General features: G+C 39.8%; 1 protein-coding gene and 1 pseudogene across 2 annotated transcripts in view; one reads left to right on the top strand and one right to left on the bottom strand.

Moving 5' to 3' along the window:
* LOC148370387 (ERC protein 2-like) overlaps positions 1 to 13,260 on the bottom strand; it is a 204,448-nt gene that overhangs the window by 94,267 nt on the left and 96,921 nt on the right. For both annotated transcript variants that reach the window (XR_015850119.1, XM_088332908.1), the window contains exon 12: positions 8,213 to 8,406. Coding sequence is in view for 1 of the 2 variants with exons in the window: in XM_088332908.1 (XP_088189034.1) it covers positions 8,213 to 8,406 (194 nt within the window). In the remaining variant the exon portion in view is untranslated. The remainder of the gene's footprint in view (positions 1 to 8,212; positions 8,407 to 13,260) is intronic.
* Positions 11,860 to 11,932, top strand: LOC148370390 (U2 spliceosomal RNA; annotated as a pseudogene).

Here is a 13,260-nt window from a genome sequence, read left to right as displayed (position 1 = left end):
AAAAAGCACCAGATGGCTGAATCACAGCAAACAACATATGCAGGGCTCAGCTTGGTTTGTAAAGTGTCCGTTAAGTGCTAAAAGCAGCAACAGGACAAGCTAGCTTCACAAAATGGTCATTTCGGCTTCTCTAGTTGGCCGCCAAACACAACTTTGTCGAATTGGGTAATGTAATATATTGACCCAAAATCAAGTTTATTAGTTAGTACATGTGCGTACGCTTATTATTCGAATATTAGTGTTTTGTTTTGGCAACCAGTACAAGGTGTCCCCTGCCCACTGTGCAGATAATGGATGGATGGATGGATATTTATCTATCTATATACCAAAGCCATATCCCCCAGTGGTAGGTGGCTAGAGTCAAGAGCATACTCTTATTCACCAAACATGCATTCCACTTCACTCCACCCAACCTGACACTGAACATTAGGCCAACAGCACATCAAGGGGTGAGTTGTTTGGCGGGTTTACAATTCAATTAATGAATAATGAAGTATTTTTTACACCACTAAGAGTTGATGTGTGCACATTGGGGCTGTAACGAAAGCCAAACCTGAGGCGAAGGGCCCTCTGTCCTAAAACAATAAAGGAATTCCTATTTTCTTTTCAAAGACAAGCTCTAACTGGGATCAAGTTGTGCTCGTCAACATTAATAGCGTATTTCCTCTGCCAATGAGAAAGAAAGAATTCCCCCAACCACCCCCCACCCCCCTATAACTCTCCACCGGCTTCCAGATCTGAAACCGTGCAGAACCATAAGCGACGTTTGGAGCTGATTGCTACATCCAGCTGCTAGCGTGCACACACATAAACGCTATTACATCTTTATTACACTTGATGTTTTTAGCTTTCCACAGAGTGCAATTGAGCGCTCGCTTTTCCACGCCGAGTCTTGAAAAGAGCTCATGGATGAAACAGGAACCAGTGTTTTAGTTGACTTCTAAGTGTGTGACTTAAAAAAAAAATCCCCACAGATAGCTTTAAAGGGACACCCCCGTAAACAGGGCTACCCAATTGCGATTTTTTTAGACCATTGTTGCAATTTCAATGTTAATTTAAATTTTAAATGGAAAGGGCATGTTTTGTGCTATTTTTTTTTTTCTTTTTACTATGAGTACCTAAGCCTCCTTTTTTTTCTCAGGTCAAAATGACCCGCCAGTGTGTTGTTAAAAACCCAGAAAAATCATCTTGAATGATATTTTTTTTAACTTTACATAACTTTACAGTATTCCTAGTTTGGTCCCTAAGATAGAAAAAAGAAACATTTTTTTTTCACATTTTTATGTAAGCTGTATAAAAAAGTACAAAAATGTCCTTAAAATAAGGAAAACACGGGGTTAATGCTATTGACAAGCTTTAATCTAAAGAAATCAACGCCTTCTTCTGAGAAGATTTGCTATGGTTGCTGTCTGCTGACACAAGGCTCAAACCGCATTGTCTTGCTAATACACAATAGCACAACATCAAATCACAATTAACGATGTGTTATTGTGTAGTGATAAAGAAAACAAGTGCTAAAAAACACAGGGAAGAATACAAACCACAGAGACTCAAAGTAACCAAAAAGCAAAAGTTTCCCTTTTTGCCCAGGCTTTTGCTATATTTTAGTTTTTTGTAATGTATCCGCAGCAGCAAGAAAGCTGACAATTATATCAGGTAGATTCAGGTGAGAGTATTTAAAATAATGCAAATTGATATAATACTTCATCTACATTTACAAAAAACATTAGAGTTTAAAATGGGCGGAATGTGACGCAGATGGTCAAGAAAAAGCAAATCTGAATAGGTGAGTTTTGAGTCCTGATACGAACGTGGACAGAGTCGCAGAATTTCGGAGGTCAGGCAGCAATGAGCTCCAGAGCTGGGGGGCAAAGCGTCTGAAAGCTCTGCCAATGGAACTGTGGCGGGCAGGGGAACTAGAGGAAAGAAGATGATCTGTGGTTGCGGGATGTCGTGGCAGTGTGAAGAAGGTCGGAGAGGTAGGGAGGGGCAAAGTTATGAATGGCCATGTAGGTGTAAAGACGGATTTTTTAATTGGTTCTATGGTAGATTGGGAGCCAGTGGAGTTGCTGAAGGACAGGGTTGATGTGCTGGTAAGAGGGGTTTTTGGTGATGATGCGTGTAGCAGAGTTATGGACCAGCTGAAGTTTATGGAGGGACTTTAGAGGTAAGCCGTAGAAGAGGGAATCGCAGTAATCGAGGTGTGAGGTCACAAGGCTATGGAGGAGGATCGCTGTTTTGTGTGGGGTAAGGGAGGGGCAGAGACGTTTGATGGAGCACAGGTGGAAGTAGGCAGACTGGGTGATGTCATTTATGTGAGAGTTAAAGGAGAGTGTGCTGTCGAGGATGACACCCAGACTCTTGAACAGAGGGGAAGAAAAAACTGAAGAATTGTCAACGGAAAGAGAAAAGGAGACAACTTTAGAGAGGGTGGATTTGGTGCCAATAAGAAGTAGTTCAGTTTTATTGCTGTTCAGTTCTAGGAGGTTGACGGTGGACCGTGATTTTATTTCAGAAAGGCAAGAGTTGAGGTCAGGCGGTGGGAGAATCGAATAGGGTTTGAGAGGAAAGGTAAAGCTAGGTGTCATCTGCGAAGCAGTGGAAGGGTATATTGAATTTCCTAAAGATATGGCCTCGAGCGGGGGTGTCAAACTCATTTCACATCACGGGTCACATATGGCCTCTGTAGATGTCAAGTGGGCTGAACTATTGAAATTATACCATACATGCTATAAAGAATTCCACCATACTTTTATGTAGTCAAGCGACTGAAAAACATCAAATTGCCCACTTTTTAAATCACAACAGTAAGGATTCGTATTCACAGAGCTGTATTCTTCATTCTAAGGCAGCATTTTAAAGGTGTTAGTCTCGTCTGGACTTGTTTTTGTTCTTGATATTTAGCATCTTTTACACCTGTACAAATGCTCCAGTACCAAGTGTCATGTCCTGAAACTTGTGTGTCAGAATGTCATTTAAGTGCTTGTTTGTGAGCTTTGAACACATTTTTGTTGCATTGATATTCATTACTGAGAAGATTTGTTCACAAAGGTAGGTTGCTCCAAACATGCACGAAATTCTAGCAGCCAGGGCTGTTAATTTGGGGTACCCTAGTAGTAGATGCTGATCAATTTTGTCCAGCCCTATGGAGGCCAATTTGCCATTCAAATCTGCATCACACTGCATTGATCGAAACACCACCAATCTGCCCCCTACTGGACAATCTGTGAATTGCATGGTATTAAAAATATGCATTCCATGTCGTTTGTGCATTTTCTCCACTTTCAAATTATCCTGCAGGACTGATTGAACCTCAGGGGGCCAGTTCCGGCCCGCATGTTTGACACCCCTGGCCTAGGAGGAGAAAGTAGGTTATAAAGAGGAGGGGCTGTGTCCTGGGGCACACCTGAGGAGACAGGAGAGGGGTCAAACGAGAAGGACTAGAGTTGAATTAATTGAGTACGGCCAAAGAGGTACAAGTGAAACCACTGGAGGGGGGTGTGGGATAAACCAAGTGAAGATAGTCTGCTCATAAGGGTGGAATGGCAAATGGTGTCAAAGGTGGCACTTATATCGAGGAGGATGAGAATGGAAAGTAATCCAGAATCAGCGGCAATGAGGAGGTCGTTTGTGATCTTGATAAGTGCAGTTTCAGTGCTGTGGCTTGACAGAAACCTGACTGAAAGGGTTCAAATAAACTGTTGGTGAGATGAGCAGGAAGTTGTGAGGAGACTTCTTTTTCGAGGATTTTGGATATGAATGGTAGGTTAGAGATTGTTGAAGTTGTTGGGGTCTAAACCAGGCTTTTTCAGAACGGGCATTACATTAGCAGTTTTAAGGGCAGAGGGGACAAAACCTGTGGAAGGGAGTAAGACCCGAGCAACAGAGTAAGTCCAGTGTGTGTCCTTTGACGTGTGTTGGAAAGTCAATATATTGGTGGAGTCCAAAGCTTTCAAGACAGGATAAAAAGTATTTTGGTTAGGTGCAGTCCAAATTATTAAAATTGCAGTCCAAATTATTAAAATTAGATGATTTAGTAAAAAAATGTCACTGCATAACTGCTATTTAAGGTCAACAAAAACATAGTGCCCAAAAACACCCATAAATTATTCATTCGGAAAGAAGGAAATTATAACTTAAGGGGCTGTTGTGAATTCATGATCCCAAAGGTGAGAACCACCAGGAGAAGTATGTGTGTGTCTGTGTGTGGAGTCAAGCTCTGGAACGGTTTGCAAGACGAGATCAAACGATGTCCAACTATTCACTTGCTCAAATTTAAATACAAAAAAACATTCCTGGCGGAATACAGAGACGAAGAAAATCGGGTACGAGTGATACGAGAGATTGGGAATAGTGAGTCTAGAACTATGATTACCTTTGTCTTATTGTTGCTGTTGTTATAGCATAACTGTTATTATTAATAGTATTACAATTGTTGTTATATAATTGGTGTGTTTAATAGGGAAGATGAAGGGGTAGGGAATATAAGCATTTGCTTCTGATTACCCCTTTTCGAACATATGTAATATTATTTTGTTGTTGAGTTATTGTTTTTGTTCTGTTTTTATTTTAATGTTCGAATAAAGTTTTCATTCAATCATTCAGGTGCAGATGTTTATTGTCAATGTGAATGTTGAGATCTCCCAGTAGTATGACGTTAGGTGACAGAGTGGAGAGTTGTCCTGGATGAGATGTCCCTTGCTCGAAAGTGAACGGATGTTGAGCAGACCAAAAAAGGTGGAATCGACGCGTTTTAGGGGAGCGTTGGAATGAGCAAACAGCAATTTCACCTTAGAATCCTTACTTCAGAAACACTAACGTATCTATTGTATCCTAAGGTTTTACTGTAACTTAAAAAAAAGGTCTTGACCATACGAATTTTACAGGTTCTTTTTGGAAGACAACCCCAATAAATGAGGGTTTACTGTACTTAAAAATGTGAAATGATCTGCCAGTGAAATATGTTTTAATCCATGTAGAATCGTGCAAATATTTTGCAGACCTAGCCACAACTGTGAAATTATGAACACAGTATTATATAATTTCAGATGATATTTTCACACTAAACCGCAAGAGGAAGGTCTAAGCCTGTGTTGATGATTTCAAAACTGCCCAGTACTTCATAAAAACAACTGAGAAGAGCTGAACAAAAATGGTACCAAAGAGAAAGTCATATTCTGTAGATGTTATTTTTATTTTAAATTGCCTTTCAAGATGACATGTATCATTTTGGAGTTGAATTTTATCAAATGAATTTCCTCCAAAAATGTGATTTATAATCTGGCATGATTTATCCATATTTTTACTCCTTAATTTGGCATTTTCGGTTGGTGCGATCTATCAGCCGCAGCAATTTATATTCAGGATAAAAACGATCTGTGCCAATTTTCTTCCGAACTTTCTCTGAAACCTATATTGTCAAAATATAGTTTTGGCAGGTTAAGGCGTCCTTAATTTCCAATATTTTTGCGTTACAATGTGGAAGAACATGTTAAGAAAGCTGTGTTTTTTTTAACAATTTTGCGAACAGCTTGCAAAATCAAATGTACGTTAAGTTTATGTCACTTCACTGTGTATTTTTGGCCCCTCTTTTCAGCATTCTACCCACTATACAACATCAAAACAAAATATTTTGGGTGCCCAAAAGCAGAAAAAATTCAAACTCTGTAGTATCAGTGCATATGACGAATGTTATCTCCTAGATGCCTGTATGTATATGTCAAGGTTTTACTAAATGCTGCTCTGTTATTGGTTTGTTTTATGGCGTCTTGAAAATGCCAATATCTTTCTCATTGAAAGGCCTCCCATGATGCAGTTCTAACTTTTCGTTCAATACAGGATCACTGCTAATACTGTGCGAGTTCGAGGGATACAATGCTGTATTTGTTTGCACTTGTTATGGTTCCAAAGATTTACAATGGTCTAAAGGGAGACGCAAAAACATGATAACCATAGAAGATAAGCTTATCAAAATGTACAATTTAAAGCATGCCTACCTTAGCTAAGTTGCATGGCCATAACACAAAAACAATCGGGACTAAAAACCAGAGAGTGATTAGAGCAAGAAAATATTCTAGGATCATCGCAATCCCTGTAAGTGGAAGTTTTAAAACTACTTTCATTTTTTATATGCTGTTGCTGTCTAATACCACTTCTGCATCCACCTGGTAACTCTACTGTACCAGGTCAAGTCACGTCACACTAACATATGAATAAAATCTTATATTTACTATATGTAGATTTATTTACAAAGTATATTTCAATCGTATCCACCATTTTACGCATAACTAGCACTTGCTATAAACTATTTTGCTACTTTAATGTTTTACCGGAGGGAACAGGGGGTTCAGAATGCATTAGCTAAATTTCATATGTTTCCAACACAAGGTATGTCATAATTTCACTTTGGAATTCCCACCTCCAAACTGATTATTGTCAAATCCCGGGGTCTACTGTACTGTTAAACTTTTCCAAGTATAATATTGAAAACTGTCATCTGGGTTGTGGCTGGTTTTCCAGTGGAGCCATATACGTATGGTTTCCTCGCAAATTCTCACAGTTTTTGTAGGTTGTGGTTCAACGAAAGTTCTCAGTTTTTTTCTATTTATCGCAAGCATTGCTTCTGTCGTGCCTGTTTTCCTTTTCCGTTTCTTTAAGCGTCAGTTCGAGTGCCCAATAAGTGCTTGATCGCTGTCTGCATTTATCGTAGGGAAATGTACTGATCATAAGGACGATCGCACGTTTTGCTTGGTTGATTTATGCATCAGGATTGGCTTAGTTTGCCCTTTTGCATTTTTTTGAGTCCAAACGTTTCATCAAAAACACAAAGAGTACGTTTTTACAGTGCAAAATGTTTGCACGATTACACATGGATTATAACATATTTTATTGGCAGACATTATGAGGGGCGGCAGTAGCTCAGGCGGTAGAGTGCTCGTCTTGGGATCAAGGGATCCCAGTTCGAATCCCGGCTCGTCCGTGTTACATGTCGAAGTGTCCTTGGGTAAGACACTGAACCCCTAGTACCCCCAATAAGCAGGTTAGCGCCTTAAATGGCTGCAAGGCCGCTATTGGGAAATGTGGAGCACATTGTAAAGCACTTTGGGAAGTCATTGACTTGAAAAGCGCTATAGAAATGCAGATAATTTCATTTCATAGCCAAAACTGGAAATATGAATTGTTATAAATATCTACAAAAAGTTTTTGAGTCTTGATCACAAAAAATGCTTCACAAAAAACATTACTTACTCTGGTTGAGACCAATCTGATCCAAACAAATGTGTTCCTTCATCCAACCCAATGCCTGAGAGATTATCCATTGTGGGAAGTTGCTGCCACCTTGTAGGTGTTTTTGGAGAAGTCCTTTGATATAATTTCATCAAAATTGAGGGTTTTATCCAAAGCCCGTCTTATCTTCGTTCAGGAATTATTTGAATTTTCTCTTTAAGCCCAACGGTCACAGAGTTATGGTAATTTAAAAACGCCCCCATGGTAATTAAAGAGCTTCCAGATAAAGGATTTTTTAGTGAATAAAAGCCAAAACCGGTCTGTTGGTGTGACACCTTGACTGTAAACCGTACTTAAAATAACGTCCTATATATACTGCACTGAACCCAGACAGCAATCAGTATTCTTGACTTGTCACGTCGAGAACTAGCTTTCATTTAAAACGCAACATAAAATATTAGCGCTTGCTCTGTTTTATCTCCAAGCCATATTTTTTAAGCTCATTTAAAAAGCCATATACGGCTCAAAAGCCATTGGTTTCCGATCCGATTCACAGTGGTTAACTGTAATTGTCTAATACTTGTTCTTATGTGAAATATCATTTTAGTTATGTTTGGTATTAATTGTTTAAAATATTGCTAACCTAATGCTAAAAAGTCCAAAGAGGAGTCCTTTCAGTTGGTAGCTTCAATATGCATCTACTTTGATCTGTTGGTTTAAGATCAGGCGATGGAGTCATTGTAATCCTGTGCAGTCCTTTGAGACATTTTTGTGATTAAGGACTATACAAATAAATGCGACTCAACCTAACTTGACGTGTTATTTTTAGGCAATAATACAGCAATAAAGGGCCAAAAAGAGAAGTTATTCCACACTGTGATGTAAAAACGTCATAAGGCATGATCACCATGTCCTGGGGTCTATTGTAACTCATCATACATCAACAATCATAAAGAAAAAAAAAAATCAATGAGGCAACACAGACCTTTCCAGATCGTTGATTTTCTTTTCTCTGCCAGATCGATCCAATTCGGCGTCCTTTAGTGCCACCATCAGCCGGGTGACTTCGGCTTGAGACTTTCCTGATTCTTCCCTGTAGCGAGCTACTTCCTGTTCCAGAAGCCGCAAGCGATCGGTGATGTCCGGACTCTTGCGGGAAGCGTCCTCCGCTTTTTGGACCTAAAGACACAGACAGGAAGTCAAAAACCGAATGTGGACATTTGAAGTTTGAAAAAGAATATGTCAACATTGATTCATATTCTTTATCTTTTAAGAGTGATAATTAATATATGTTTAGAAGATGTCAGTTGATCCATATACTTTTATGTTTAGTGTTTATTTAAAGTATTCACTGACAATGACCGCTGCCAATGACACCTAAAAGACCTCAAGGACTCCAAACTCATTTACTGCCAATGACAGCTATAGATGTCAAATACCCCAAAGGGGCTTTGACATTTACAGCAGTCAATATAAATAAATTAATATATTTCTTCTATGTCAATAGCAGTCATTGGCATGGAATGAGTTTAGGGGCCTTGACGTCCATACTTGGCAATGGCAATGAATAAATTAAGGATCCTTGACATCTAATCACTGGCATTGGCAGTTAATGCCCTGATGCCTACAGTCATCATTGACAGTGAAAGAGTTTCACTCATTGGTGTCTTTGGCCTTCAATGGCAGTTAATGAGCTTAATAATTTGATGCTAATTATAGAAATAGACATCACGGTCCATAGATTCAATCACTGCCATTGACCGCTATGGGCATCGATGACTTCAAATTGATTTACTGTCATTAATGACTATAGACATCAAGAACTCTTAACTCATTCATTAATAACAGCTGTAGCCTCAAATGAGCCTTAATTCATTTAATCCCAATGACGGCCTTACACGACAAGGCCCTACAACATGCTGACTACCAATTACTGCTATAGGTTGTCAGAGCCTCAATCTATTTGCTGCTATTGACAACTATTGACGTCAAAGCTGAGTTAAAATGTTAAAGTGTCCTTGGGCAAGACACTGAACCCCTAATGCACCCAATGAGCAGGTAGTTGCCTTGCATGACTGACACAGCTATCTGTGTGTAAGAGTGTGTGCGAATTGGTAAATCTGAGGTTCCTGGCGTCTACAACCGTCAATGGCAATGAGTGAGTCAAGGGTCCTTGACATCTACAGTAAATCCGGAAAATATTCACAGCGCTTCACTTTTTCCACATTTTCTTATGTTACAGCCTCATTCCAAATTGTATAAATTTAGTCTCTTATCTCAAAATTCTACACAAAATACTCCATTATGACAATGTGAAAACGTTTTTTGTTTTACTTTTTTTTTTAATTTATTAAAAATAGAAAACTAAGAAATCACATTTACATAAGTATTCACAGCCTTTGCTTAATACTTTGTTGATCCACCTTTGGCAGCAAATACAGCCTCAAGTATTTTTGAGTATGATCCCACAAGTTTAGCACACCTATCTTTAAGCAGTTTTGCCCATTCTTCTTTGCATAAGTCTCAAGCTGAATCAGGTTAGATAGGAGACGTTTGTGCACAGCCATTTTCAGATCTCTCCAGAGATGTTCGATCGGATTCAAGTCTGGACTCTGGCTGGGCCACTCCAGGACATTCACGGAGTGGTTCTGAAGCCAATCTTTTGAGATCTTGGCTGTGTGCTTTGGGTCATTGTCCTGCTGAAAAATGAACCTTCGCCCCAGCCTGAGGTCAAGAGCGCCCTGGAGCACGTTTTCATCCAGGATATCTCTATATATTGCTTCATTCATTTTTCCTTCTAACCTGACTAGTCTGCCAGTTCCTGCTGCTGAAAAACATCCCCACAGCATGATGCTGCCACCACCATGCTTCACTGTAGGGATGGTATTGGCCTGGTGATGAGCGGTGCCTGGTTTCCTCCAAACATGGCGCCTGGCATTCACACCAAAGAGTTCAATCTTTGTCTCATCAGACCAGAGAATTTTGTTTCTCATGGTCTGAGTCATTCAGGTGCTTTTTGGCAAATTCCAGACAGGCTTCCATGTTCCTTTTACTAAGGAGTGGCTTTCGTCTGGCCACTCTACCATACAGGCCTGATTGGTGGATTGCTGCAGAGATGGTTGTCCTTCTTGAAGGCTGTCCTCTCTCAACAGAGGAACGCTGGAGCTCTGACAGAGTGACCATAGGGTTCTTGGTCACCTCCCTGACTAAGGCCCTTCTTCCCCGATCGCTCAGTTTAGAAGGCCGGCCAGCTCGAGGAAGTGTCCTGGTGGTTCCAAATGTCTTCCATTTATGAATAATGGAGGCCACTGTGCTCATGGGGACCTTCAAAGCAGCAGAATTTTTTCTGTATCCTTCCCCAGGTTTGTGCCTCAAGACAATCCTGTCTCGCAGGTCTACAGACAGTTCTTTTGACTTCATGCTTGGTGTTTGTGCTCTGACAAGCACACTCAACTGTGGGACCTTATATAGACAGGTGTGTGCCTTTCCAAATCATGTTCAATCAACTGAATTTACTGCAGGTGGACTCCAATTAAGCTGTAGAAAGATCTCAAGGATGATCAGTGGAACAAAGATGCACCTGAGCTCAATTTTGATCTTCATGGCAAAGGCTGTGAATACTTATGTAAATGTGATTTCTTAGTTTTCTATTTTTAATACATTCAAAAAAGTAAAAAAAAAACTTTTTCACATTGTCATAATGGAATATTTTGTGTAGAATTTTGAGATAAGAGATTAAATTAATACAATTTGGAATGAGGCTTTAACATAACAAAATGTGGAAAAAGTAAAGAGCTGTGAATACTTTCCGGATGCACTGTATATCTAACAATGGCAGTGAATATGTTAAAATCCTTGACGTCTATAGCCGTCGGTTGCATTGAAAGGGTTTGGGATCCAGGGCGTCTCTTGCCCTCAATGGCAGTTGATGAGTCAAAGGTCCTTGATGTCTTTAGCTGTCAATGGCAGTGAATTAATTAAGGGTCCCTGACATCTATACCCAACATTGGCAGTGAATGAGTTAAAATCCTGACCATCTATGGCAGTCATTAGTAATGAATGAGTTTAGAGTCCCTGTCCGCTGTAAATGTCAATATATACAGACCCCCCCTCCTTACGACCATTCGACTTACGCAAAACGGTAGATACGAACATTTTTTTCGGGATGTCGAAAATTATCCGGACATTTGACCAAGTTAGATTTTGTATTGTGTGCACCTTTTTCTGAGTAGAGGACAGTAGTGTAGTGCTTCCATTCCGCCGCATGGCGCTGTGAGAGGACACCCAGCATCCACCACCGTGTAATCATAACATTAGATCTTTGAAATTTGTATTGTTTAATATCTCGTGCATCCATTCAATATGGATGGTGTAAAGTTTAAAGAACAGACAAGCCGTTTCTTTAGAAACGAATTGATGCTGTTGAGAAAATGGTGGGATCGCTGCTTTTGGCCACTTTTTACCACGGAGGAGGACCTCTTGAAGTGCATTTCCCAAAAATAAGTTAAACCTCACTTTATTTATCATTTACGAGCATAGTATTTTATGAAATGTTTAATTTTTAGAACAAAACAATACAGGTTACATATACAAGCCTTAAACATACTTACTCTGGAATTGTGTACCATCTATGGAGATGGAACAAGAGCTTGCTCTGTCCACTCCATGCATCGGCCCGGTATTGCAGTACCTCCGGGAACGGTGCATTCGCAATGATCGCATCAAGGCTTTAAGGCTAGGACCTTAGCTTGGCCTTTTAGCTGAGAGTAAGAGTCCCGGCTCCTAGGCTTTGTAGCGTATTATGAACTGACCGATAACGGATAATGGATAATGAATAACGAAGATAGATCAATAACCCTTGAAAATCCCACTCATATGAATGAGTTTATATAGATAGATAGATAGATAGATAGATAGATAGATAGATACTTTATTCATCCCCGCATGGAAATTCACATTTCCAGCAGCATCCCTGAGCTGAGAACAATACAATAATAAAGAAAAGAGAATACAATATACAAATACCCAATGTGACGTGCAAATGCCCACTGTAGCGTGTTATATAGAATATCTAAATAGTGCTACACAGAATACACATTGCAATAAAATTCGGTAATATGCAATGTAGGTGGTGTGGTTTAATGTGGCCTTTTACTCTGCCGGGTAGAGTTAAAGAGCCTCATGGCATGAGGAAGAAAAGATCTCTTCAGTCTGTCCGTAGTACAAGACAGTGACAGCAGTCTGTCGCTGAAACTGCTCTTCTGTCTGGAGATAATGCTGTGTAGTGGATGCGATGGATTGTCCATGATTGACCGCAGCTATATAAACCTTAAATATACAAAATAGAGCACTGAAGCAACTTACGAACAAATTCAACTTACGAACAATTGTTCGTAGGTCAGGCAGCGTCTGTGTGTGCATGTATGTGTATATACATATACTGGACTGTCTCAGAAAATTAGAATATTGTGATAAAGTTCTTTATTTTCTGTAATGCAATTAAAAAAACAAAAATGTCATACATTCTGGATTCATTACACATCAACAAAATATTAGAATATCATGAAAAAGTATACAAGTAGGCTATTCAACTAATCACCTGAATCATCTAATTAACTCGAAACACCTTGCGAGGGTTTCCTGAGCCTTAAAAAAACTCAGCTTGGTTCAGTAAACTAAATCACTGCTGATCTGACTGCTGTCCAGAGGACCGTCATTGATACCCTCCATCAGGAGGGTAAGACACAAAAAGAAATTTCTCAAAGAGCAGGCTGTTCACAGAGTGCAGTTTCAAAGCATATCCACAAAAAGTCTGTCGGAAGGGAAAAATGTGGCCGGAAACGCTGCACAACCAAGAAAGATGACCGCAGCCTTAACAAAATTGTGAAGAAGAGCCGCTTCCAGAATTTGAGGGAGCTTCAAAGACAGTGGGCTGAAGCTGGAGTCCAGGTATCAAAAGCCACAGTTCACAGACGTGTCCGGGAAATGGGCTACAATAGCCGTATTCCCATGGTCAAGCCACTTCTGAACTCA

This window comes from Urocampus carinirostris, chromosome 3, assembly GCF_059441175.1.
Source record: "Urocampus carinirostris isolate Australia breed hairy pipefish chromosome 3, RoL_Ucar_1.0, whole genome shotgun sequence".
Taxonomy (NCBI): Eukaryota; Metazoa; Chordata; class Actinopteri; order Syngnathiformes; family Syngnathidae; genus Urocampus; species Urocampus carinirostris.
The sequence above is the reverse complement of the archived record's forward strand: the minus strand, read 5'-3'. Positions and strand labels throughout refer to the sequence as shown.